The 23,093-nt window shown below is 43.5% G+C and overlaps 1 protein-coding gene across 5 annotated transcripts; it reads left to right on the top strand.

The window, feature by feature from the left end:
• Positions 1 to 924: 924 nt before the first annotated feature.
• LOC107396830 (toll-like receptor 13) lies at positions 925 to 22,260 on the top strand. 5 transcript variants are annotated; one of them, XM_070547627.1, is made up of 5 exons: positions 925 to 1,140; positions 1,477 to 4,000; positions 5,189 to 5,306; positions 8,058 to 8,321; positions 15,753 to 15,882. In XM_070547627.1, the coding sequence occupies exons 2-4, from the start codon at positions 1,522 to 1,524 to the stop codon at positions 8,296 to 8,298; spliced, it is 2,838 nt and encodes a 945-aa protein (XP_070403728.1). In that variant the 5' UTR covers positions 925 to 1,140; positions 1,477 to 1,521; the 3' UTR covers positions 8,299 to 8,321; positions 15,753 to 15,882. The 5 variants fall into 5 exon arrangements, with proteins under 5 accessions (XP_070403728.1, XP_070403727.1, XP_070403730.1 ...); XM_070547626.1 differs by lacking the exon at positions 925 to 1,140 and having other exon boundaries at positions 1,180 to 4,000; XM_070547629.1 differs by lacking the exons at positions 925 to 1,140; positions 1,477 to 4,000; positions 5,189 to 5,306 and adding exons at positions 18,512 to 18,629; positions 21,668 to 22,260 and having other exon boundaries at positions 8,182 to 8,321; positions 15,753 to 18,252.
• Positions 22,261 to 23,093: the final 833 nt, after the last annotated feature.

Below are 23,093 nucleotides of genomic sequence, written 5' to 3'. Positions count from 1 at the left end.
TCACTTTTGTGCTAAATTATCAAATATGCTCAAGTCGATTCAAGTCGTAAGTCTTTATAGATTTTATCAAGTCAAGCCAAAATTCATTAAAATAATGACTCAAGTCTGACTCGAGTCCACGTCATGTGACTCAAATCCAAACCTCTGATATTCGTAGTCCATCATTATTGTGATGATCATGTTTAGCTGAGTTTTTTAAAGAATCCATTTCTAGTGTCTTTCAAAGTGGAACAGAAACCAAGTTCAGTCCTAATCAGTTTTTTTGTTTTTTTGTTTGTTTTGTTTTACTTTTCTAAGCACTGAAGCACAAATTAGAGAAGTGAAACCTCATTCGTGAACTTCAGTTATTCAAGAGAGAAGCAACATGAAGATGTGATGATTGACAACTATAATAAAAGTTTACTATCCATAACGCTACGTTCAAAGTATTCTAAAGTTTTGGGTTCATTTAGAACCTCTTCAGCTTTCTGAAAACTTTCTTTAGCTGCTTGTCTTTTACTGGGAACTTAAATAATGCCGACTCATAACTCCAGCCTGGCTTATCTCCACTTTTCTCTCCAGTTTCTAAGTGATTTAAGGTTTAACTGTTGGCTTTTAAATGTGTAATGTTCTGGTACTGCCATATTTATCTGACCTCCTTCGCGTGTACACTGAGGGGCCCAAATAGAGTCAATTTTTTGTTTTTTTTACATTCACTTCTGTTAATTTAGCTGATTTTCAATAGTTGTAACTGATGTTTTAAACATTTTTTATTAGAAAATGTGACCGTGAATTTTATTTTTTCTTTCAGTCATTAACTCTGACCTGTGTGGGGTTAACCCTAACCCCAACCCTAACTGTATGGAGTCAAAAAGGGAAGAACCGTTGTGGCGACACATAAAAGACCAAAGGGGTGATTTTTATACCGAATCTTCAGGGTGTTTATTACCAGCTGTGTGCCATTATTTTGTTGACATTAAGTGGTTGAACCAATGACAATTTCACTGAAAATAACGAGACATTTTGACACTTAAAATAGTTTGTGAGCAGCACCTGGCTGATTCTTGAGTGGATGACTTGCTGAATGAGTTTGCATCTCTCACTTCCGTTTTCAGAACAAACAAGCTTCGATCGAATACGGACTTGGCAGGAAAGGACAAAGTAAGTTTTATACTTTTGTACATTTTGTACGCACAAGTTTTAAATGTACTAAATGTATTTATGTAAAGAATTCAGCCCACGTATTGATCCAATCAACTGGCCTTCAGCGCTGTGAGGACCGAGAATAAATTCAGACAGTGACGGTTTACTTTTTACCACAGCTGGTTGAACCCTGCGTTTTAGTTCCTCGTTTATATTCTTTAAATCCAACAATTTCTAAATTCAAAACTCAGAAGTCTCTCTCTAAATCAAGCTGGGATCTTTATTAAATAAAACAGCACTGTGCAACTAAAGTTGTTTTTTCTTTAAGTAAATGTGCATTGGTGTATTTTGCAGGTTATTGGAGGGCCCGATCAACCACAGTCTCTCAATAAAATCATCATGAGGTCTAAAGGAAATTTATCTTTATTGATTTTTATGCTCCTCTTTATTCTTCGCTGTATTAACCATTCTCTGGCTTATTTTCTGACTAACTGCACCATGATTATTCAAGAGACTCCATCTAATGAAGTGGCTTTAGACTGTGCAGACAGGCAGCTTGTCGCCGTTCCTGATGACCTCATCAAAGATGCCGTTTCAGTCAAACTTGGAATGAATCGGATTCCGAAAATTAATAAAGGCGATTTTTGCGACATGGGAAGATTGAGTTACCTGTTACTGTATGGAAATGAAATTACTGTTGTGGACGATGGATCTTTCACTGACTTGGTTTTGTTGAAAACACTCGACATCAGTACTAACAAGCTCACCAACGTGACTTGTAACATGTTCCAGGGCCTGTCCAACCTCACCATGCTTGATCTCAGTCAAAACAAGATTCGATTCATTCATAACGCAGCCTTCCGGTTCCTGATCAGCTTGCAAACTCTGTCTTTACGTTACAATAAGCTCCAACAAATCTGTGACATTGCACCCATCCGAGATCTTCCACAAATACAGGAGGTTTTTCTTAGCTGCAATCTATTCTCTTCCTTTGAGACCAAAGACTTGCCTCAGAACTTCTCCTCAAACCTGAATACGTTGGAAATTTCTGGTAAAATCAGGTTCAGCATCTCAACACCAGCCTTTCCTTATATCAAGACTCTAGTGTTTTTTGCTTGTGGATATCATAATAATCTGCAATGGGACATCCCTGACAAAGCTTTGCTGCAGAACATAACAGATCTTTATCTTGATCAGCAAGAGATTTCTGTTGAAGCCATCCAAGAAATCCTGCAGAGTCTCGACTCCCTGACTCATTTCAACCTTTCTTTTTTCCGTGAGTGGGGTGAGAAAGGACTTTTGTCTGAAATGTGTAAAAAAGCAACACTGAGGAGCTTGAATTTATTTCAAAGAGATCTCAATAGTTTCACTTCTCAACTTGCTTCATGTTCTCAGCTCACGAAGCTCAAGTTGGAAGACACCTACCTAAAGGACCTGCCAAAAGGTTCCATCCTGCCGATGAGGAAACTACGTTTCCTGTCCGTAAGCAGAAACGAGCTCAACAGAGTTCCATTCGATGTCAAGCACCTCTCCTCCCTTGAGACCCTGAGATTGAGAAACAACCTCATCTCCGAGTTGAGCTGTGAGGATTTCATGAACAACACAAATCTGTCTGAGCTTTATCTGAACGCCAACCAAATCAGCAAAGTAGGCAGATGTGTGTTTGAAAGTCTTACTAATCTAAAGCGTTTAGATCTGAGTGATAACATGCTCACAACAGTGACAGATGCCTTCAACAATGCCCTGCAAAAGCTTGAGGTCTTGAACTTAAGAAAAAACTTCATAAAATGTATCAGAAATGATTATTTCAGACATTTAAAGTCTCTGAAACGTTTAAATATTGAGTCGTATCTGTTTGAAAAGGCAGAAAGTAAAGCGTTTAATGGATTAAAGAACCTGGAAGAGCTTACTTCATCACTTCCGCTTGAAGGTTTTGGTGAAATTACACATTTACAACTAATGGAAAATCTCACAATTATCTTGCCTAGCAATAGACGTTTCACAGTATCAGAGTCAACAAATGATCAAGGTATCTTCTTCAAATCCATGAAAAGTCTCACAGTGACTTGCAAAAGTGGCCTTTATTACTTCAATATGGAAAAAGTTCAGTCCATGAACCAACTGGAAATTTTCAAAACTGAAAATGTTCTTTTTTATTGGCAAGATAAGTTCACATTTGAGAGGAACACCAGGCTAAAGACTCTGACCTTAACAAAATCGGATTTGTCAAAAATCAGATCCGAGCTTTTACAACCGATACCACACCTGCAGATTCTAGATCTTTCTCAGTCTAAGATCAAGTCTTTGGATTTCCTGATGAGGACCAATCTGACTGAACTCAGATATCTAATACTGGCTGACAATGAGATTGATGTGATCAATGAGCTGGTCTTCAGTTCTCTCCCCTCTCTAACGTACTTGGACCTGAGCAACAACCCGCTCCTCTGTGAATGCTCAAACTCTGGTTTCATCCAGTGGGTGAAGAACAACAAACAAACAATGGTGGTAAACACTCATCAATACAAATGTTCCTTTCCTGTGGAAAAACAAGGAACAAAATTACTGGACTTTGACATCCAGCCCTGTTTGGATGATGGCAGCTTCTTCTTCTTCATCTCCAGCACTTGTCTGGTTGTTCTGACTCTCCTCACATCCTTCATCTACCACTTCCTGAAGTGGCAGCTGGTCTACACATTCCACCTCTTCCTGGCCTTTCTCTACGACAGCAGGAAGGGGAAGAAACAAGATCCTCATCAGTTTGATGCCTTCGTGTCCTACAACGTCCACGATGAGGACTGGGTTTACAGAGAGATGCTTCCGGTGCTGGAGGGAGAGCAGGGCTGGAGACTTTGTCTGCACCACAGAGACTTCCAACCAGGTAAACTCTGTCCTTTAGTTTTCCCTTGTTTATTGTGTGTAATGAAACGTGGATCAGGCCAATTTGATATCACAATATTTTTATTAAAACGCGGACAGTGAAGTTCCAGGACTTGGTTAAATACAAAACAGCACAAATAATGTAGAAAGTAAGAAATAAATTAATGCCTGATAAAATACAGAAACTGTTCACAGAGAGAGGAGGATATAACCTGAGAGGGACACTAAACTTAAAGATACATAAGTTTAGAACAACATTAAAACAGATGTGTATCACAATAATAGGGGTTAAATTATGGAATAATTTAGAAGAAGAAATCAAAGTAAGTACAAATATAAATGTGTTTAAAATGAATTATAAAAAACATATTCTGAACAAGTATATAGTGGAAAATAGATGATTTATGTGGGTGTCCTTTATTCTAAGGAAAAGAAAATTGTATCAATTGTAAAAATATGTTTTTTTTTTTCTTTTTCTTTTTTTCTTTTTTTTCCATATGGTTTGGTGGTTTTTGGTTTTTTGGTGACTTGTACCATTTTGTTTGTTTTAATGTAGGTTTTGTGTTACATTTAGTAAACAAGTAAAAATTACTTGTATAAAGGGGTAGGGACATATAAGTTTCCACTTCAGCCTACTCCTTTTCAAACAGAGAAGAAGGGATGATGATATGTATTTTTTCTGTTTGTGGTTTAAAAAAAAATATGGATGTTTTTCTTTGTTTGAAATAAACTAAAAAAAAAACAATCTTCTTCTCTTGTCCTGAATGACATCATGTTGTGCACCACAGGTTAAAAATGTTCAATTTTTTAGTGAATTTCAAACTTTATTCTCATTAAAATGACCTCAGACATCACTCATATGCAGATGATTTTGTCACAACTCAGAACAAATAGCAGCTCAGTGTTTCAGGCAGAATTTATTCATTTTAGATTTGGACAAAGAAAAAAATGTTTTTGTCAAAATTTAATTTGCAGAATTCTGCCATGAATGCACTTGATGTGATTATTCTATTTGTTTGATTTCAACGTTGAAATGATCTGAAAATAATGACTCGCTGATAACTTTAGTAAGCATTAGCTAAATTTGAGTTTCTTTTAACTTTGCATATTCTGTGAGAGATGATGTCATTATTCGAGAGACTCCATCTAATGAGATTTAATGTTCTTTTATGTTCTCGTGCGCCTGCAGGTAAACCCATCATAGAGAACATCACTGATGCCATCTATGGCAGCAGGAAGACCATCTGTGTGATCAGCCGCCACTACCTGCAGAGTGAATGGTGCTCCAGAGAGATCCAGATAGCCAGGTGGGGGCGCTGTTGTTTAGCATACCATGTTCAAATTATTTGAACTGAGTGTTAAAATGTCATTTAATAAGGATGTGTTTTTGTGTGTTTTACAAAGGATCAGTTTTATTACTGTTTTGATGTTTTTATGCAGTTTTATGACTTTTTCCAGTGAATAACTTGTCCAGAGGTTTGGGTCTGGTTGTACAGGTTGTACACTATTTGACACCAAGTTCTAAATGCAACAACCTTGTCTAACTCCTGCCTATGAACTCAAAGTCTGCCACAACTGTTTCTACTTATCTGTGCCATCTCACTCTGTTACAAGTCTAGTATGACAATTGATTAAAATACATTTTGAAACACACATTTAAAAGAAGCTCGGTCATCCAGGATGGGCTCGGAGTAGACTTGCTGCTCCTCCACATCGAGAGGAGCCAGTTGAGGTGGCTCGGGCATCTGATCAGGATGCCTCCTGGACGCCTCCCTGGTGAGGTTTTCTGGGCACGTCCAACCGGGAGGAGGCCTAAATGGAGACCCAGGACACATTGGAGGGACTATGTTTCTCACCTGGCCAGGGAACACCTTGGGATTCCCCCGGAAGTGCTGGACCAAGTGGCTGGGGAGAGGGAAGTCTGGGCCTCTCAACTTAGGCTACTGCTCCCGCGACTCGACTCTGGCTAAGCGGAAGAAAATGGATGGATGGATGGATTTTTTATTTATTTATTTATTTCTTTTGTGTGTGTGTGTCCTGTCTGGCTGTGAAGCAAACAGAATTGATGTCTGAATGCTGGTAACAAGTCTTACAGATTTACTCTCAGGTGGAGCATCAAAGCATCTGCTTTTAATGTCACGCCTGATACTTAAAACTTTATTGTTATTGTTTTTGAATGCTTTGTACTTCCAACCAGACACGGAGACAGAGGTGAAAGAGAAAGGAAGAGACAAAAGAGAGAGGGGGAGGGGGGGGGGGTCCACAAAAATAAACAATAATGAACAAGAATCTGCTTCTAGACCTGCAGAAAGAGAGAAGAAAAAAATGGGGCACAACAACAACACAACAAGATCTAGCTATCACTGCGTCAACTTGATGAAGAAATATATAATCAACATTGTTTAACTGAACAATCACACGATAATAAATCACAGTGCATTAAGTGCCCACCATAGCCTTAAGACGTGTTGAACGTGCCCAAGTCCATACTTATGAGAGCACCATGTGAGCACCTGTGTGTGTACACGTGCTTGTTTATGTAAGGTTTCTCTATAGGAGCGCCCAATAGAGAGTGTGAGGGACCACAGATCTGCCCCCTAAAGATGTGTAGGAGACGGGGGGAGCTCCAAGTCCCAGAGATCCAGCAGTTGCCCCAGAGCACAGGAACTCCAGGGAGACTGCGACCAGAAAAGCCCCCGCTCCCCTCGAGAGGCGCAGAGGATCGCCCCGGGGGGCCACAACCAGCAGCCGGCAGAGTCCCGGGAGATATCGGCGGCAAACCCACAGGCCCGCCTGCAGCCTCCCACCCCCTAGCCAGCCGAGCCCGGGACCCAATGACCTGGGAACCAGGGGCGACCACCCCCGCCGGGGAACCAGCAGAGCCCAAGGACCCAGACCCCACCAGTCAGCCACCGGGATCTATCAGGCAGATGCCAAAAATCTTAAACTCCCAGACCCGGGAGCCACGACCCAGGCAGACCAAGGCACCGCACTCCACTCCACACCAGGTGTGGCAGGGAGAGGGGAGACGAACATCTATATCATCAAAAGAAGTCCCAGGAGAGGGGAGGAGTCAAAGGCCCCGCCTGACATATACAGTCATACACAAACACAGTCACACACTCCCTCCCTCATGCTCACACATACACATACAACCAAAGACTTACAAAAATGCACGCCAGACACCCACTCATGCTCCCCATACACACCCTATTCACTCTGGTCCCGGTGCTGCTGCATATGGGGTACAACCATCACCGGTTACCAGAGTTTGGCCCTTTCTGCTGGGGTGCTGATGAGCAGGCTCCCCCGCCCAACGCTGAGCACAGCAACCCACCACCCCAGACCCCAACTGGACGGCGGGATCTCCCTCCTAGCCTCCAGCCCCAGGAAGCCAAGCAACAACAGAGGTGGCTAAGACCCCTAGTCTCCCTCCGCCTGCTCCAATATAGTGTTGTGAGATCATGAGGTGTATTCCATGGCTGTGGTGAGCGAGCAGTGCGGGCATCGTCTGGCCTATGCCAGCTGATGACACCTCACCACCCCACTTGCACCCACAGCCCTCGGTGTCTACGTGCAGTTTAAAATTGGAAGTGAGCACCGGCACTTGGGATGAGGCTGAGAAATCCCCCTGCCAAATGCCGTTGGATGTGCTCACTGCCAAGGCCCTAAGTGTGTGTTTGTGTGGAATGTCATTGATGAAAGTGTTTAAGGTGCAAATAAAATTGGGGGGGCAGGTTGCCACAGGAATGGGGAAATGGGGTCCATAACTGCACTCCCTGATTTGTCCACCCCCCAAGGTCATATGTGCATGTTTGTGTGATGATATGAGGGAGCAGGAGGAGAGAAATATGTGGGGATGGGGAGGAATGGCTGGTTGGGCTTAGCTCTGGATGGATGGAATTTAAAAGTACTGGCCCAAGTGGCTGGGGAGAGGGAAGTCTGGGCCTCTCGACTTAGGCTACTGCCCCCGCGACCCGCCTCTGGCTAAGCGGAAGAAAATGGATGCATGGATGGAATTTAAAAGTACTATTTCTCCTCCTTCTTCCTTTGTTCAGCTTCCGCCTGTTTGATGAGCAGAAGGATGTGTTGATCCTGCTGTTCCTGGAGGTGATCCCTTCGCATCATCTGTCTCCACACTACCGCATGAGGAAGCTGATGAAGAAACGCACCTATCTCAGCTGGCCTCAGGCGGCACAACACCCAGGAGGGTTCTGGCAGAAGGTCAAGAGAGCTCTGCAGACAGGAGACACTCTCACTGAGAACACAGACCTGCTGACCGGAGCAATGGAACACTGAGAGAAGAGACACAGCTGGCTCATGTAAATATGTCAGGTATAATGTATTTAATCATCATCCAAACACTGGTTTGGATTGTGTTTCTACAAGCACAGTGCCACCAGGTGGTCAATTATGTACATAATTCTTGTCTTTCAATTTAGTTGCATTTGTTCATGTCTTCCAATTGTACTATTAAATACTGTCCTGTGGCTCTGAGTGCACTTGTTTTTATGTCACATCATTTGTCAGTATTTGCTTGCCTTTAAGTCCAGATAGTGTTGATGAGTGAAAAGTTGTTCTACTGATAATAATTTAAAGAATTTAAAAAAAACTCCCAAGTTTTCTAAACTTTGTTTTACTCTTTTTAGAAAGGTTTGTCGTGTTTTTAAGAAAAATGTTAACGAAAAGGAGAATTTGTTTTTTACTTACGTTTTAGTTTACTGGTGTTTAAGTGAAGGTGGTTACGCTTACACCAGTCCACAAAGTAGTTCCAGGTCATTCCCCGCAGACACACAGCCGACAATGGCCGAGTCATCTGAGAACATCTGGAGGTGACAGCTGTTGGTGTTGTAGGTGAAGTCTGAGGTGAAGAGAAAGGGTGAGAGCACCATACCCTGTGGAGCTCCAGTACTGCGTGCAACCACCTCAGACATGCAGTCATGCAGCGTCACGTACTGTGGCCTCTTGGTGAGGTAGTTGATGGTCCATGCAGTCAGATGTCTGTCCACTCCTGCACCCCTCATCTTCTGCTGCAGTAAAGCAGGCTGGATGATGTTGAAAGTACTCGAGGAGTCAAAAACATGACTCTCACAGTGCATTATTGAAACTTGAGGTGTGGGAGTTGTGTGAGTTTAAGGGATAGGGGGTGATTCACTGGGTGCGTGTGGGGTGGTGGTGGTGGTAACTGTTGTAGATGTGAAGGGGATGGAGTCCAACTTTTTGAAGAACAAATTAAGCTCATTGGTCCATTGGTCCTGATCTCCCTTGACTGTCCCACTGGAACCTCATCTCCCACAGTGATATTGCGGAGTCCTCTCCATGGACCTTGAGAATTGTTCTCCCCCAGCTGTTCCTCCAATTTCTTAACTGTAGCCATCGTTTGCCTGTATGATCTTGTATTTGAGTGCCTCCTGGATCACCTAAGATTACTACCGAAGCTTACATAAGAAAAAAAATGTTCTCTTTTACAACAGGAAACCAATATACGAGCTGGTAGTGTGTCTTTGCATAAAGATTTTCAGAAACATTTGCAGCTGAAGTGAAAGAGGATTGTGTTCAGGGTGGGTCGGTTCATGTATGTGATTTTTGGTTTTGTGGCCGCAGCGGGTTCTGAATATTTAACCAAAAGAGTAAGCTGTGAGCTGGTGATCCTCAGTGCTGGGTCAATGACACTCTGAATGACCTTCCTGTCCTCACAACTATAGATTCTGCAGGTGATGGACGCTGGGGCACAACTAAACTAAAATAAAAACATCAGCATTGCTCCCCCCCTGACTTTTAGAAAAAAGAAGACTCTGAAGACTTTATACCCTGTAGAGCTGTACAAATTAAACATGATTTGAACATGAAATTTTTTCCTCTCTCCACATCCCAAATAAGCTCTGTTTTGTAGTTGAAGGCAAGAGTCCACATCTCAGCTCTCAACTTCCTTTCTTCAGGCTGACTGGTTGAATTTCCCAGCTAATAACAGTGTGCTGCCATCTTTTGTATCACTGAAGGGTTTGCAGTCGTGCATGGGAGAGGGTGGTGGTGACAGTAATAGAAGACGTGGTATAAATAGGATGCATGCATATGACCTCCAATTGACATGTTAATTGAAGTTTTAAAACGCGAAGATCAGTGTTTCAGTTAGAAGGTCTGGAGTTGCTCACCTAAAAGAACTTGCTGCTATTGTGGCGTGTTGCAAAACGCACACAACTCATTTCTAGCTTCCCTATTAGAGAGAAATTTTGGGGAACTGAAACAACAGTTGAGTTGACAGATAGATGCATCAGATCAGATAGATCTGATCATCAGTGGTGAGTACAAAATGTTTTGTTCTAACTTTTCGAATAAATTCAAAGTCAAGGAGTTTGATTTAGTAAAAATGTAATTTTTTTCTCCAATGAAAAAAGCCAAGTCTAATTTTTTTATGCATACGCTTTCTGCATCTTTATGAAGATTTGAATTTGTCAGAGCTGAAGTTCTACCACATAATTTCAAGAATAGAATAGAATACAAAATTCCTTTATTGTCCCTCAGCGGGGAGATTTTGATGTCACAGCAGCAATCATATTGACAGCAGCCAAAAAGAATAAAAAATGAAGAGTTGCAAATTGTACAAAAAATTAAGTATGTCTAAAACTAAGAACGGATGTCTAAGATATTACCACTCAATAATGTTTTCCTGCTTGCAGCACACACAAGTCACCATTAAATCCCAAATCACCCACAAATCACTCATTAGCAGTTTAACATTATAGCATCATGATACAGCAAGAACTCCTTCTTGAACAGTCACCTTATCGTGGTGGAGGAGTTTGAGTGCCCTAATGATCCTAGGAGCTATGTTGTCTGGGGCACTATGTGCCCCTGGTAGGGTCTCCCATGACAAATTGGCCTTAGATGAAGGGTGAGACAAAGAATGGTTCACAGGATCTTTCATGGAAGTAAATTCCCAGAGGGTTACCGGGGTCCCACCCTGGAGCCAGGCCTGGGGTTGGGGCCCGTAAGCGAGCGCCTGGTGGCTGGGCTTTCGCCCATGGGGCCCGGCCGGGCCCAGCCTGAACATGGGCTCATCCAACTGTGGACCCACTGTCGCGAGCGTGTCCCATTTGTCGGTTCCTTTAAAACCTGGTTCCGTTAGAACCTAAGACTGCTCTGCTTTCTCAGGGTTCGTGGGGCGTCGGTGAGTTTTATTGTATTAGACCCTGGTTTGGACTCCCTAATTAGAATCAGTTTCCTATTTTAAGGTGAAATGAAATGCCGTACTTAGTTCTTTTGTGACAGCACACTTTCTTTTTAGTTTCTCTCGTTATTTAGTGGTTCTAAATACTAGGGCAAAGTTTAGCAGGTGGCCATCCGTTGCTGACAGTTCTTTGGGATATATTAGGATTAATTTGCGCCTCTATCAGCTTTAGTGGTCGGTGGTAACTAGAAAATGATTCTTGTTAGTTTATCAGACTAACATTGAATTATTAATTAATCTAATTAATCCAACCTTCCCACGCTGGCAGAGACTTTTTCACACTTGCAAACAGAGCCTATTTTTAACTTACTAATGTTTTGGCTTATCATCCTTAGGACATCTCGTTACTCACGGGAGAGGAAAAGACTAGCTTTTTCACCTAAGGTTTCTTTTTCTTAATCTGTCACAAACTGTAAAGCAAATCCTGATAATTCAGGAACCTGTAATTAAATATGCTTACTTCTCCTTATTGTTTCAGGTCGGGGCCCCAACTCAAACCTTTAAAGAGGACCTTTAAGAATCAGGGATGTGGATTCTTTTTCCAAAAAGTTTATTACAAGATCAAAAAATACAAAAAAATAGGTAGATATAAGACTGATCACTTCCCCCAAGGAGAAATGCTAATCCTAATAATTAACTAAGAATAATCAGTTGGCTTGCACCAACTCTAAGTCTTCTTCAGCTTCAGGTTAACAACCTCTAACACACACACACACACACTGTCTCAAATTGCAAAATACAAAAAATGAGTAAATATAAAACTAAACTATCCCCTGTGGAGGGTGTTAATGCTAAAATCTTCATAAGAATAAATGGTTGACTTGTGTCAACACTAACCTGTCACTCTCTAACTCTAGGTATGACTCTCTCCTTCTCTCCCCAAAAACTGACCTCTTCTATCCCAAATCTGCTCTGTCTCTCACTGTCGACTGCCCCAAAATCTCCCAGCTCTGCTTCTACAGTAGCTGCTCTTTTTATACTCTTCTTGGGACAGCCTAGACAAAGTAAAAGTTTTCCAGTTACACATATATCATTATCACATGACAGCAGGACAATGGGGTCATTTGTCAGTTTCATACTTTTTAGCTCAACACAAGACATTTGGTGTCATTTTTGCAACTGATCTTCAACTTCTCCCGAAGTCCAGGATTCTTCATGACGGGTTTGTCCACTTCTGAGATGCTTTATCTTCAGTTGATCTTCTTTTGTCCCAGCTTGGATGCTTGTTGTGCAGCTGGGCCCCTGTCTTCTGGCTGATTTTACTCGCATAAGCAAGTTCATTGTGTTTCAGTGTGGGTCCAATCTTATCTCTGTGGCCCACCTTTTGACCCTGTTTCTTGCCACTGTCTTTGGCATATGGGAACTTGCAAAACCACCACCCTCAGGACGAACATGAAGGGTCCGGTGCAAAGTGGATCAGGTGGCAGACTGAGGCGGGAGCCTTGGCGGTCCGATCCCCGGACGAGGAAACTGTTTTTTGGGACATGGAACATCACCTCGCTGGCGGGGAAGGAGCAGGAGCTTGTGGCAGAGGTTGAGCAGTCGGACTCACCTCGACATATAGCATTGGCTCTGGAACCCAAGTCCTTGAGAGGGGTTGGACACTCTCCTTTGCTGGAGTTGCTCCGGGTGAGAGGCGGAGGGCTGGAGTTGGCTTTTTGTTAGCCCCAAGACTCTCTGCCTGTGTGTTGAGGTTTATCCCTGGGGACAAGAGGGTAGCTTCCCTGCGCCATTGGGTCGGGGAACGGGTCCTGACTGATGTTTGTGCTTATGGGCCAAATATCAGTTCAGAGTACCCACCCTTTTTGGAGTCCCTGGGACGAGTGCTAGATAGTGCTCCATCAGGGGACTCCATTGTCCTGCTGGGGGACTTCAATGCTACGTGGGCAATGACAGCTTGACCTGGAGGTGTGTGGTTGGGAGGAACGGCCCGCCTGATCTGAACTCAAGTGGTGTTTCGTTATTGGACTTCTGTGCAAGCCGCAGTTTGGCCATAACAAACACCAAGTTCGAACATAAGGATGCCCATCGGTACACTTGGTACCAGGGCAGCCTAGGTCGCAGGTCGATGATAGACTTTGTAGTAGTATCATTTGACCTGCGGCCGCATGTTTTGGACACCCGAGTGAAGAGAGGAGCAGAGCTGTCAACTGATCACCACCTGGTGGTGAGTTGGAACAGATGGCAGGGGAAGATGCCGCGTAGACCTGGCAGACCCAAACGCATAGTGAGGGTCTGCTGGGAACGCCTGGCAGAAGAACCTGTCAAGACGGTCTTCAACTCCCACCTCCGGCAGAGCTTTGACCGCGTCCCGAGAGCAGTGGGGGACATTAACTCTGAGTGGGCCTTGTTCCACTCTGCGATTGTTGAGGCGGCTGTTGCTAGCTGTGGTCGCAAGGTGGCCGGTGTCAGTCGTGGTGGCAACCCCCGTACCCGCTGGTGGACACCAGAGGTTCAGGGTGCTGTCAGGCTGAAGAAGGAGGCCTACAGGGCGTGGCTAGTCTGTGGGTCTCCGGAGACAGCAGACAGTTACCGGATAGCCAAGCGGGGTGCAGCAGTGGCAGTTGCTGAGGCAAAATCTCGGGCGTGGGAGGAGCTTGGTGAGGCCATGGAGAAAGACTATCGATTGGCTCCAAAGAGGTTCTGGCAAACTGTCTGGCTTAGGAGAGGAAGGCAGCAACTCACTCGCACTGTTTACAGTGGGGATGGGGAGCTGCCGACGTCAACTGGGGCTATAGTCGGACGGTGGAAGGAATACTTTGAGGAGCTCCTCAATCCCACCTATGCGCATTCCGAGGAGGAACCAGAGCCGGGAGATCTGGGGATGGACTGTCCAATCTCGGGGGCAGAAGTTGCTGAGGTAGTCAACTACACAGCGGCGCAGCCCCGGGGGCAGATGAGGTTCGTCCTGGGTATCACAAGGCTATGGATGTTGTAGGGATGTCATGGTTGACACGTCTCTGCAACATTGCATGGTCATTGCAGTTCCTATGGAGTGGCAGACCGGGGTGGTGGTCCCCATCTTTAAGAAGGGTGACCTGAGGGTGTGTTCCAACTATAGGGGGATCACACTCCTCAGCCTCCCTGGAAAGGTCTATTCAGGGGTTCTGGAGAGGAAGGTCCATCTGATTTTTAACCTCAGATTCAGGAGGAGCAATGTGGGACGCTCCAGGAGTATGGGGTGGGTGGCTTTCTGTTCAGGGCCATTCAGTCCCTTTACCACAGGAGCGTGAGTTTGGTCCACATAGCCGGTTGTAAGTTGGACCTGTTCCCAGTGAGGGTTGGACTCCGCCAGGGATGCCCTTTGTCACCGGTTCTGTTCATAACCTTTATGCCGTGGTGTGGAGTTTGTCGAGTTTGGTGGCAGGAGAATCTCGTCTCTGCTTTTTGCGGATGATGTGGTCCTCCTAGCTTCATCCAGCTCTGACCTTCAGCTCTTGCTGGGTAGGTTCGCGGCCGAGTGTGAAGCGGCTGGCATGAGGATCAGCAGCTCCAAATCTGAGACCATGGTTCTCGACCAGAAATGGGTGGCTTGCCAACTCCGGGTCGGGGGAGAGGTCCTACCTCATGTGGAGGAGTTCAAGTATCTTGGGGTCTTGTTCACGAGTGAGGGTAGGAGGGATCGGGAGATCGACAGACGGATTGGTTCAGCGTCTGCAGTGATGCGGACGCTGAGCCAATCTGTCATGGTGAAGAAGGAGCTGAGCCAGAAAGCCAGGCTCTCGATTTACCGGTCGATCTACGTCCCAATCCTCACCTATGGTCATGAGCTTTGGGTAATGACCGAAAGAACGAGATCGCAGATACAAGCGGCCGAAATGAGTTTCCTCCGTAGGATGGCTGGGCTCAGCCTTAGAGATAGGGTGAGGAGCTCGGACATTCGGGAGGGACTCGGAGTAGAACCGTTGCTCCTCTGGATCAAAAGGAGCCAGTTGAGGTGGTTTGGGCATCTGGTCAAGATGCCTCCTGGATGCCTCCCTGGGGAGGTGTTTCGGGCATGTCCTGCCGGCAGGAGGCCCCCGGGTCGACCCAGGACACGTTGGAGAGGTTACATCTTCAATCTGGTCTGGGAACGCCTTGGAGTCCTGCCGGAGGAGCTGGTGGAGAAGGCCGGGGAGAGGACGGTCTGGAGCTCCCTAGTTGGGATGCTGCCCCCGCGACCCGGACCCGGATAAGCGGAGGAAGACGACGACGATGATACAGCAAGAAAACACTAGCAAGAGTCAGTCAGCTTGTTAAAGCAGAAGGTGAGTTTTTGGTTCAAGAAGGTGAAAACTGTTTTTTGTGCTTGACATAGACCCAATCTCAATATTCGCACTGCGTCCTGCGGTCTTCAGCAAAGTGCACTTGGAGAAAGTGCGCAGTAGGGTTCGAGTGCGTTGTACACAAGTTAGGTTAAAAATTTCCCTGACTTTTTGGTCTCTAGATCAAAGCAAAGTGCATCTCTAAATATAGGGAACTGCTTTTTAACAGGTGAAGTAGCACATAATAACATTTAAAACACTTTTGTTTGTGTTCTCTACAGATGATCGGGCAGAACCAGCACTGAAAATTTTACTGCAACTCAGTAAACATGGCCACCAAGGAAACTTCATCTTTACACTCTGTTGTGGGACTTCTCTGTTTGCTGTGTCTTATTCATTTGTCACTGGCTTATTCATTAAAAAACTGCTCCATAATCTATCAGGAGAATCCCTCTGCTGAGGTTGCTCTGGACTGTGCAAGAAGGAAACTCGTGACCATCCCTGACGATCTCCCCAAACACACTGTGATGGTACAACTTGGAGAAAATGTGCTCAAGAAGATAATCAAAGACGATTTTTGTGACATGTCAAAGCTGAGCCTCTTGAATTTGACATCAAATGAAATTGCAAGCGTGGAAGACGGATCTTTCACTGACTTGGTTTCATTGAAAACACTTGACATAAGTAGTAACAAACTCACCAACCTGACTAGCAACATGTTCCAGGGTCTGTCCAACCTGATTGAACTGGATCTCAGTGAAAACAGCATCACGTTCATTCATTCCTCGGCCCTCCAACCTCTGGTCAGCTTACAAACTCTGGATTTGAATGAAAATGGGCTCAAAGAGGTTGCTGACATTGAGCCCATCCTACTGCTACCACAGATACGGACACTCCGCCTTACGTGTAACCAGTTTTCTTCCTTTGAGACCAACGACCTGCCACTGAATCTCTCTTCTAGTCTCAAAGTGCTGGGCATTTCTAGTTTTCAGCTGGAAACATTCAGCATCGCAACACCAATCTTTCCCTATCTCCAGAAATTAGACTTTTCTGGGTGTGGACAACAATATTCTGAACTTCAGTGGGATATACCAGACAAAGCCTTACTGAGGAACATAACACATCTGTATCTTACTCATCCAGGGCTTTCCTTTGAAGATTTCCAAAACATCCTCCAGAGTTTTGAGTCTCTGAGTCATCTAAGACTAGCATACTTGGACTTTGAAAAGGGACTCTTAACCACAATCTGCCAAATACAAACACTGAGGAAGCTGGATCTGTTCTACAGTGACCTCACCTCTTTGTCAATTGAACCTTGCTCACAGGTCACAGAGATTGACCTGACATTAAATACCATAACTGAGCTGCCAAAGGGCACATTTCAATCAATGAAGCATCTGCGTTCCTTAAATGTAAGCCTGAACTCACTCACCAACATTCCATATGATGTGAGGAGCCTAGAAGGCCTCGAGGTGTTGAACCTAAATGGAAATCTTATATCTAAGCTGACTTGTGAGGATTTTGAGCAAACAAATCATCTTGCAGAGCTTTACTTGAACTACAACAACATAGACAACCTGGAGAAGTGTGTCTTTGAAAGCCTTACCAATCTAAAGATTTTAGACGTGAGTAACAATTTGCTGCAGGCATTTGGAAACACCTTCACGACTTCCCTGCAGAAGCTGGAGGTCTTGGACCTGAGCCATACTGTGTTAACAGTCGTACGAATCTGTGATTTTCAGGACGCCCTGAAACAACTTGATGTGGAAACGAGTTTTTTTGGGAGAGAAAAATGTAACTCATCTTCTGAACTAAACAACCTGGAATCTCTTGATATACAATTCAAATTATGCAATTATGATAACAATTTGGAAATTCTTCATACAACCAGTCAAGATGACTTCATTCATTTAAAGTCAATGAAAAGATTCACGGTGATCTGCAACAATGCTGACCAAGGTTTCAACACGTATAAAGCAAAGGCTTCATCTTTTCGACCTTTGACCTTTCTGCTAAGGGCCATGGAAAATTTGGACACTTTTAGAGGTGTCCATGTTCACGCTTCACACGTGGGAACATTTCAGTTTAACTCCCAGCTCAAGAGTCTGACACTAGCTAAGACGGATTTGTCTGATTTGAATTCAAAGTTCTTCCTATCAGTCCCAAACCTGCAGAGTCTTGATTTTACTGAGAATAATATAACGTCTTTGGAGTTTCTGGTGCAGGCCGAGCTTTATGCTCTCAGATATCTGAAAGTGACTGACAATGAGATCAATGTGATTGATGATTCAGTCCTAAAGTCTCTGCCCTCTCTAACGTACTTGGACCTGAGCAACAACAAGTTCACCTGTGGATGCTCAAACTCTGGTTTCATCCAGTGGGTAAAGAACAACAAACAAACCCAGGTGGTAAACGCTCACCAGTACAAATGTTCCTTTCCTGTGGAAAAACAAGGAACCTTTTTACTGGACTTTGACATCCAGCCCTGTATGGATGATGGCCGCTTCTTCTTCTTCATCTCCAGCACTTGTCTGGTTGTTCTGACTCTCCTCACATCCTTCATCTACCACTTCCTGAAGTGGCAGCTGGTCTACACATTCCACCTCTTCCTGGCCTTTCTCTACGACAGCAGGAAGGGGAAGAAACAAGATCCTCATCAGTTTGATGCCTTCGTGTCCTACAACGTCCACGATGAGGACTGGGTTTACAGAGAGATGCTTCCAGTGCTGGAGGGAGAGCAAGGCTGGAGACTTTGTCTGCACCACAGAGACTTCCAACCAGGTAAACGCTCAATGAATTGTTTACCAAAATATGAATGTGATTAAACATGAAGTTACATGTTTGTTGGGGGGGGGGGGGTGTTGTCTTTTTTTTTTCAAACTTAAGAAAACTAAATAGAAAAAATTTTTTGGGTCAGACTCGGAAATGGGGCAAATATTCTCACCTGACTTTCCAGTCTTCGATAACGTTTCTAGAATTACACAAGGATGGTTTAGTCTAAACACTAGAACTAGAATTGCTTGACCCACTGTTTCTGCAGGTAAACCCATCATAGAGAACATCACTGATGCCATTTATGGCAGCAGGAAGACCATCTGTGTGATCAGCCGCCACTACCTGCAGAGTGAATGGTGCTCCAGAGAGATCCAGATGGCCAGGTGGGGGCGTTGTCTTTTACTGTACAATTTCACATAAAACAAACTTAAAAGACGAAGTTTAATGAGAAACCATTTTTACTTTTTTTTTTTTAAGATCGGTCTCTCTGAGTTTCACACGCAGGCTGAAAGTGAAAATAGTCTCTTACCCCTATTTCCTGCATTAGCCACTGATGGAAAGCAAATGGCAAAAGGGTCTTTTTGGAGTATTTCTCTTGTCCAATGGCACCATCTAGTGGCTGACAAGCATATCACACAAAAAGTCTGTTGCTCTGTTTTTTAAGATGGCGACTTCACGTTTCTTGTTTATAAATGTGCTTCTGCAGCTGACAAACAGAGCTAAAACATGTTGTTTTGCAAGTATTATTCTCGTATCATGTTGTGTTTTCATATATTTATATTTTAAAGACTTTCTTGTTCATGAAAAGTTCATAAACTCTGCATCAGCCGAGGTATTCCTTAACTTTTAAGCATCTAAGCGGTAGTCTAACACTATTGGTTAGTTCTGTTCCGCGCTCAGTTTCCTATTGCACGGAGCTCTGCGGGGCAGGGGGCGTGCTTAGCAAAAAAAAAAAAAAGTGTTGCTTACACTATATCACAGTACATGATAAGATCATCACTTTTACAGATTTCTGAAAAATCATACAGAATTTCTGAAAGTAGAAAACTCTGGAAAGCTACTTTAAGAGTGCGGAAGTTGACCCTTTGCACCCTTGATCCTCATTTCGCCCAAGTCTGCATCGATGCAGACTTCAAAAAAGGGTATTAACTTGTTGCGTGGGAATTTTGAGAAGAAGCCGGCGCAAGGGCTCAAGTGCCTTTTCTGAAAAATATATTTTCAAATTAAGTTTATTTTAGGATGATTAGTGATGTTTATTCCTGCTCTGAATGTTTGAAGATTAAATGTGGACAGCAATGAACGTAAATTTTGTCAAATAATTGTTTGTTTGAAGAAAATGACTCCTAGGGCATTCGTTGTTACCAGAGACCACTGCAAATGTACTAAAAAAAGAAATGAAATTAATCTTTAAAGTGAAATTTTGCAAACAACAGATGGAGGCAGATGCTTTGACGTTCCTATCTTCTAGTGTTGAAACTGGCTTTAGGGATAAGGAAATTCATTTCAGTTGGAAAAATAAGTGTGCTGTACAGAAGGTGAAGAAATACCAACATGTCCTGGTTAGGCATAACTCATGGTTTTATTACCTGAACGTTGGCATTTCTCCTGTGGTCCTCAACCAGAAACCAACTCTATATTGAGAATGAGCCTTTGGTCAACAAAGGGAAGTAGATTTTACGGGCTTGCTTGCAAAAAACAAACATGCTGCACTAATCTGTGTTGGTGAAGGAGGCTGAGTTGAAAGACAAGGCTCTCTGACTGTTTTACAAGACAACAAGCTTTTTCCTACACTTTGGTGTAACTCGTCATTAGACAGGACCTAGTTCAAGTTCAAGTTTATTTATATAGCGCCAAATCACGACAAGAGTCGTCTCAAGGCACGTCCCACAGTAAACATTCCAAAACAGGTCAGTTCATTAAGCCAATCAGAAAAAAGTTTCCTATATAAGGAACCCAGCAAATTTCATCAAGTTACTGACTAGTGTCAGTGACTATACAGCAATCCTCAAAATAAGCAAGCATTTAGCGACAGTGGAGAGAAAAACTCCCTTTTAACAGGAAGAAACCTCTAGAGGATCCTGGCTCAGTATAAGCAGCCATCCATCACGACTCACTGGGGATCGAGAAGATGGCACACACACACACACACACACACACACACACACACACACACACACACACACACACACACACACGCAATATACCAAGTAATGTTTCTATGGTTACATTGTGATTTCTTAGTAAATATATTTGGTGAGATAAACTTCATTGTATTTATCCTAGTGAATCTATAATTAAACGGGTAAACTAGTAGTAGCACATTCAATGTCAAAGAAAGTAAAATGTTATTATCAGGAGAGGGAGATTGTTTAAATGGTTAGCAACAGTGTTTAAGTCGATGGCCCCATCCATGAGGCCACCACAGCTCAGCAGAACATCATTGTAGCTTCTTCTGGGGAGAAAAACACAGAGGAAAAAATAAAGTTAACAACTGAAATTGCAGGAAATAATACAGTTAAAGAGCAGATTGTAGAAAAAAGTAGTCGAGTGTGGAAAATGGTCAGTGTGCCCTCCAGCAGCCTAAGCCTATAGCAGCATAACTACAAACATAACTCTGGATAACCAAGCCTTTTAGATGGAGGCATGTTGGAGTCAGGGCAAGGGAGAGCTGTCTTTACTGACTGTATTCTCCACCTCCCTCTACTCCCCCACTTGTCCAGATCTAGGCTAACATCAGATTTTAACCATAGGCCCTATCAAATAAAAATGTTTTAAGCCTAGTCTTAAAAGTAGACAAGGTGTCTGCCTCACGGACTAAAGCTGGGAGCTGGTTCCACAGGAGAGGAGCCTGATAGCTAAAAGATCTCCCTCCCATCCTATTTTTTGTTATTCTGGAAACCACCAGTAAAGCTGCTGTCTGAGAGCGAAGTGCTCAGTTAGGACCAGCTGTGTGGAATTCCTGCGGATATAAAGAGTAGAATGGATAAAATATCCAAAATTCAAATAACTGGTCAACAGTGTTGTGTAGTACAAATTGACAGAAAGACATTAGTACTCTTAAATGGTAGATTGACTCAAAAGAGCTGTAGAATAGGATGGTGCATGGTGGGGCAGTGGTTAGCACTGTTGCCTCGCAGCACGAAGGTCGCAGGTTCGATACTCGCCTGCGGCCTTTCTGCGTGGAGTTGCGTGTTCTCCCCATGCATGCGTGGGTTTCTTCCGGGTACTCCGGCTTCCCCCACAGATCACAACATGCCCTATAGGTTATAAATTGTAAGTCGCTTTGGATAAAAGTGTCTGCTAAATAAATAAACATAAACATGAAAATATTCTTGATCAAGCAGAAAAGAAACAGAATTCAAATGGATTTTGTTAATGATGGTGTCTAAATTCTGTTTCTTCTACATCCTTTTTGTTTTAGCTTTCGTCTGTTTGACGAGAAAAAGGACGTGCTGATCCTGCTGTTCTTGGAGGAGATCCCTCCTCATCATCTGTCTCCACATTACCGTATGAGGAAGCTGGTGAAGAAACGCACCTACCTCAGCTGGCCTCAGGCTGCACACCCAGGAGTTTTCTGGCAGAACGTCCAGAGAGCTCTGCAGACAGGAGACGCTGTTGCTGAGAACACAGACCTGCTGACCGGAACTTAATATTATTGTTTTACTACACTGATGAATTATATTTTGCTGTAGTTTTCTCTTCTGTATGTGGATTTTTGAAAGTTTTGCATCCATCTGGTAGGATAATTGCTTGAACAACAACAACAATTTAAAGGAAATGTTCTTTTTTCCAATCTGCAGTGATCATGTTGAGTAAAACCACTTTTCAATCATCTGTAATCATTTTAAGGAATGGTTTATAATCTATTTGCTAGTGATTTTACTTGCATTGAAAATAAAAATAGTTTTCCTTTTGTTCTGCTTTTTGCTGCTTAGAGCGAGGAAGTGAGAAGAAGTGATGTCAACAGTCGCCATTTTCTGTTCCTCAAATGTTAAATGAAAGTTTTATTTTAAAGGATGTTGGTGGACTTCTTTTTGGCAAGTTGCAACTTCTAGCCTCTTAAATAGTTCTCTTTAAATTTCTGTCTCATTAAAAGAGTCAACTGTGCTCCTAAACATCACAGCAAATTAGAGTACCACTGTGTAAGTAAAAACTAATAAACAATGTTTATATAGTCATAAAAAGTTCTTCTCACTCAGGGAAATGTAAATACATCACAAGTTTACCACTGCTGCCAACTTCTTGTCTCAAATCTATAAAGGTGTAATTCTTTTTTACTTGTCAGCACAATTAGTGAACTCATTTAATACACAATCTTTACTTATTGCAAAAAAAAAGCTTCAAATTCCAAAAACATGTGACAGAATTAATTTTAGGGTTGCATTTAAATTTGAAGCTTCAAATTCTGCTTTAATCTTGTCAGGTTCGTTGGCAGATCAGAATCGTGACTGAGAGTTCGGTTGTCCAGACGCGGAGAGACGGAGATAACCGGCGTGGTTATCTCCTGAAGGTGTAGTTTGGAAGGTTTTGAGGGCTGGTAAGCCTGGAGACTCGATACAAAGTCTGGTGAGAACGATGACTGAGCAATGAATGAAACGCCGGCACTTCCTTAAGTAGTGTCGGCGTGATGACGTCAGTCGCCACGTTGGTGGCAGGAATGAATGGAATGCAGTCAGCTGGAGGAGTTCGTGACAGGACCCCCCCCCCTCTAGGGACGGCACCCGAAGTCCCAGGACGGCGGGCCCAGAAGTCAGTTAGCAGGGTAGGGTCGACAAACGAGCTCGTGGGCTCCCAAGAGCGTTCCTCAGGCCCGTACCCCTCCCAGTCCACGAGATACTGCCAACCTC

The sequence above is a fragment of the Nothobranchius furzeri genome, chromosome 19 (assembly GCF_043380555.1).
Source record: "Nothobranchius furzeri strain GRZ-AD chromosome 19, NfurGRZ-RIMD1, whole genome shotgun sequence".
Taxonomy (NCBI): domain Eukaryota; kingdom Metazoa; phylum Chordata; class Actinopteri; order Cyprinodontiformes; family Nothobranchiidae; genus Nothobranchius; species Nothobranchius furzeri.
Note: the sequence above shows the minus strand (reverse complement) of the source record. Positions and strands in the feature narration are given on the sequence as shown.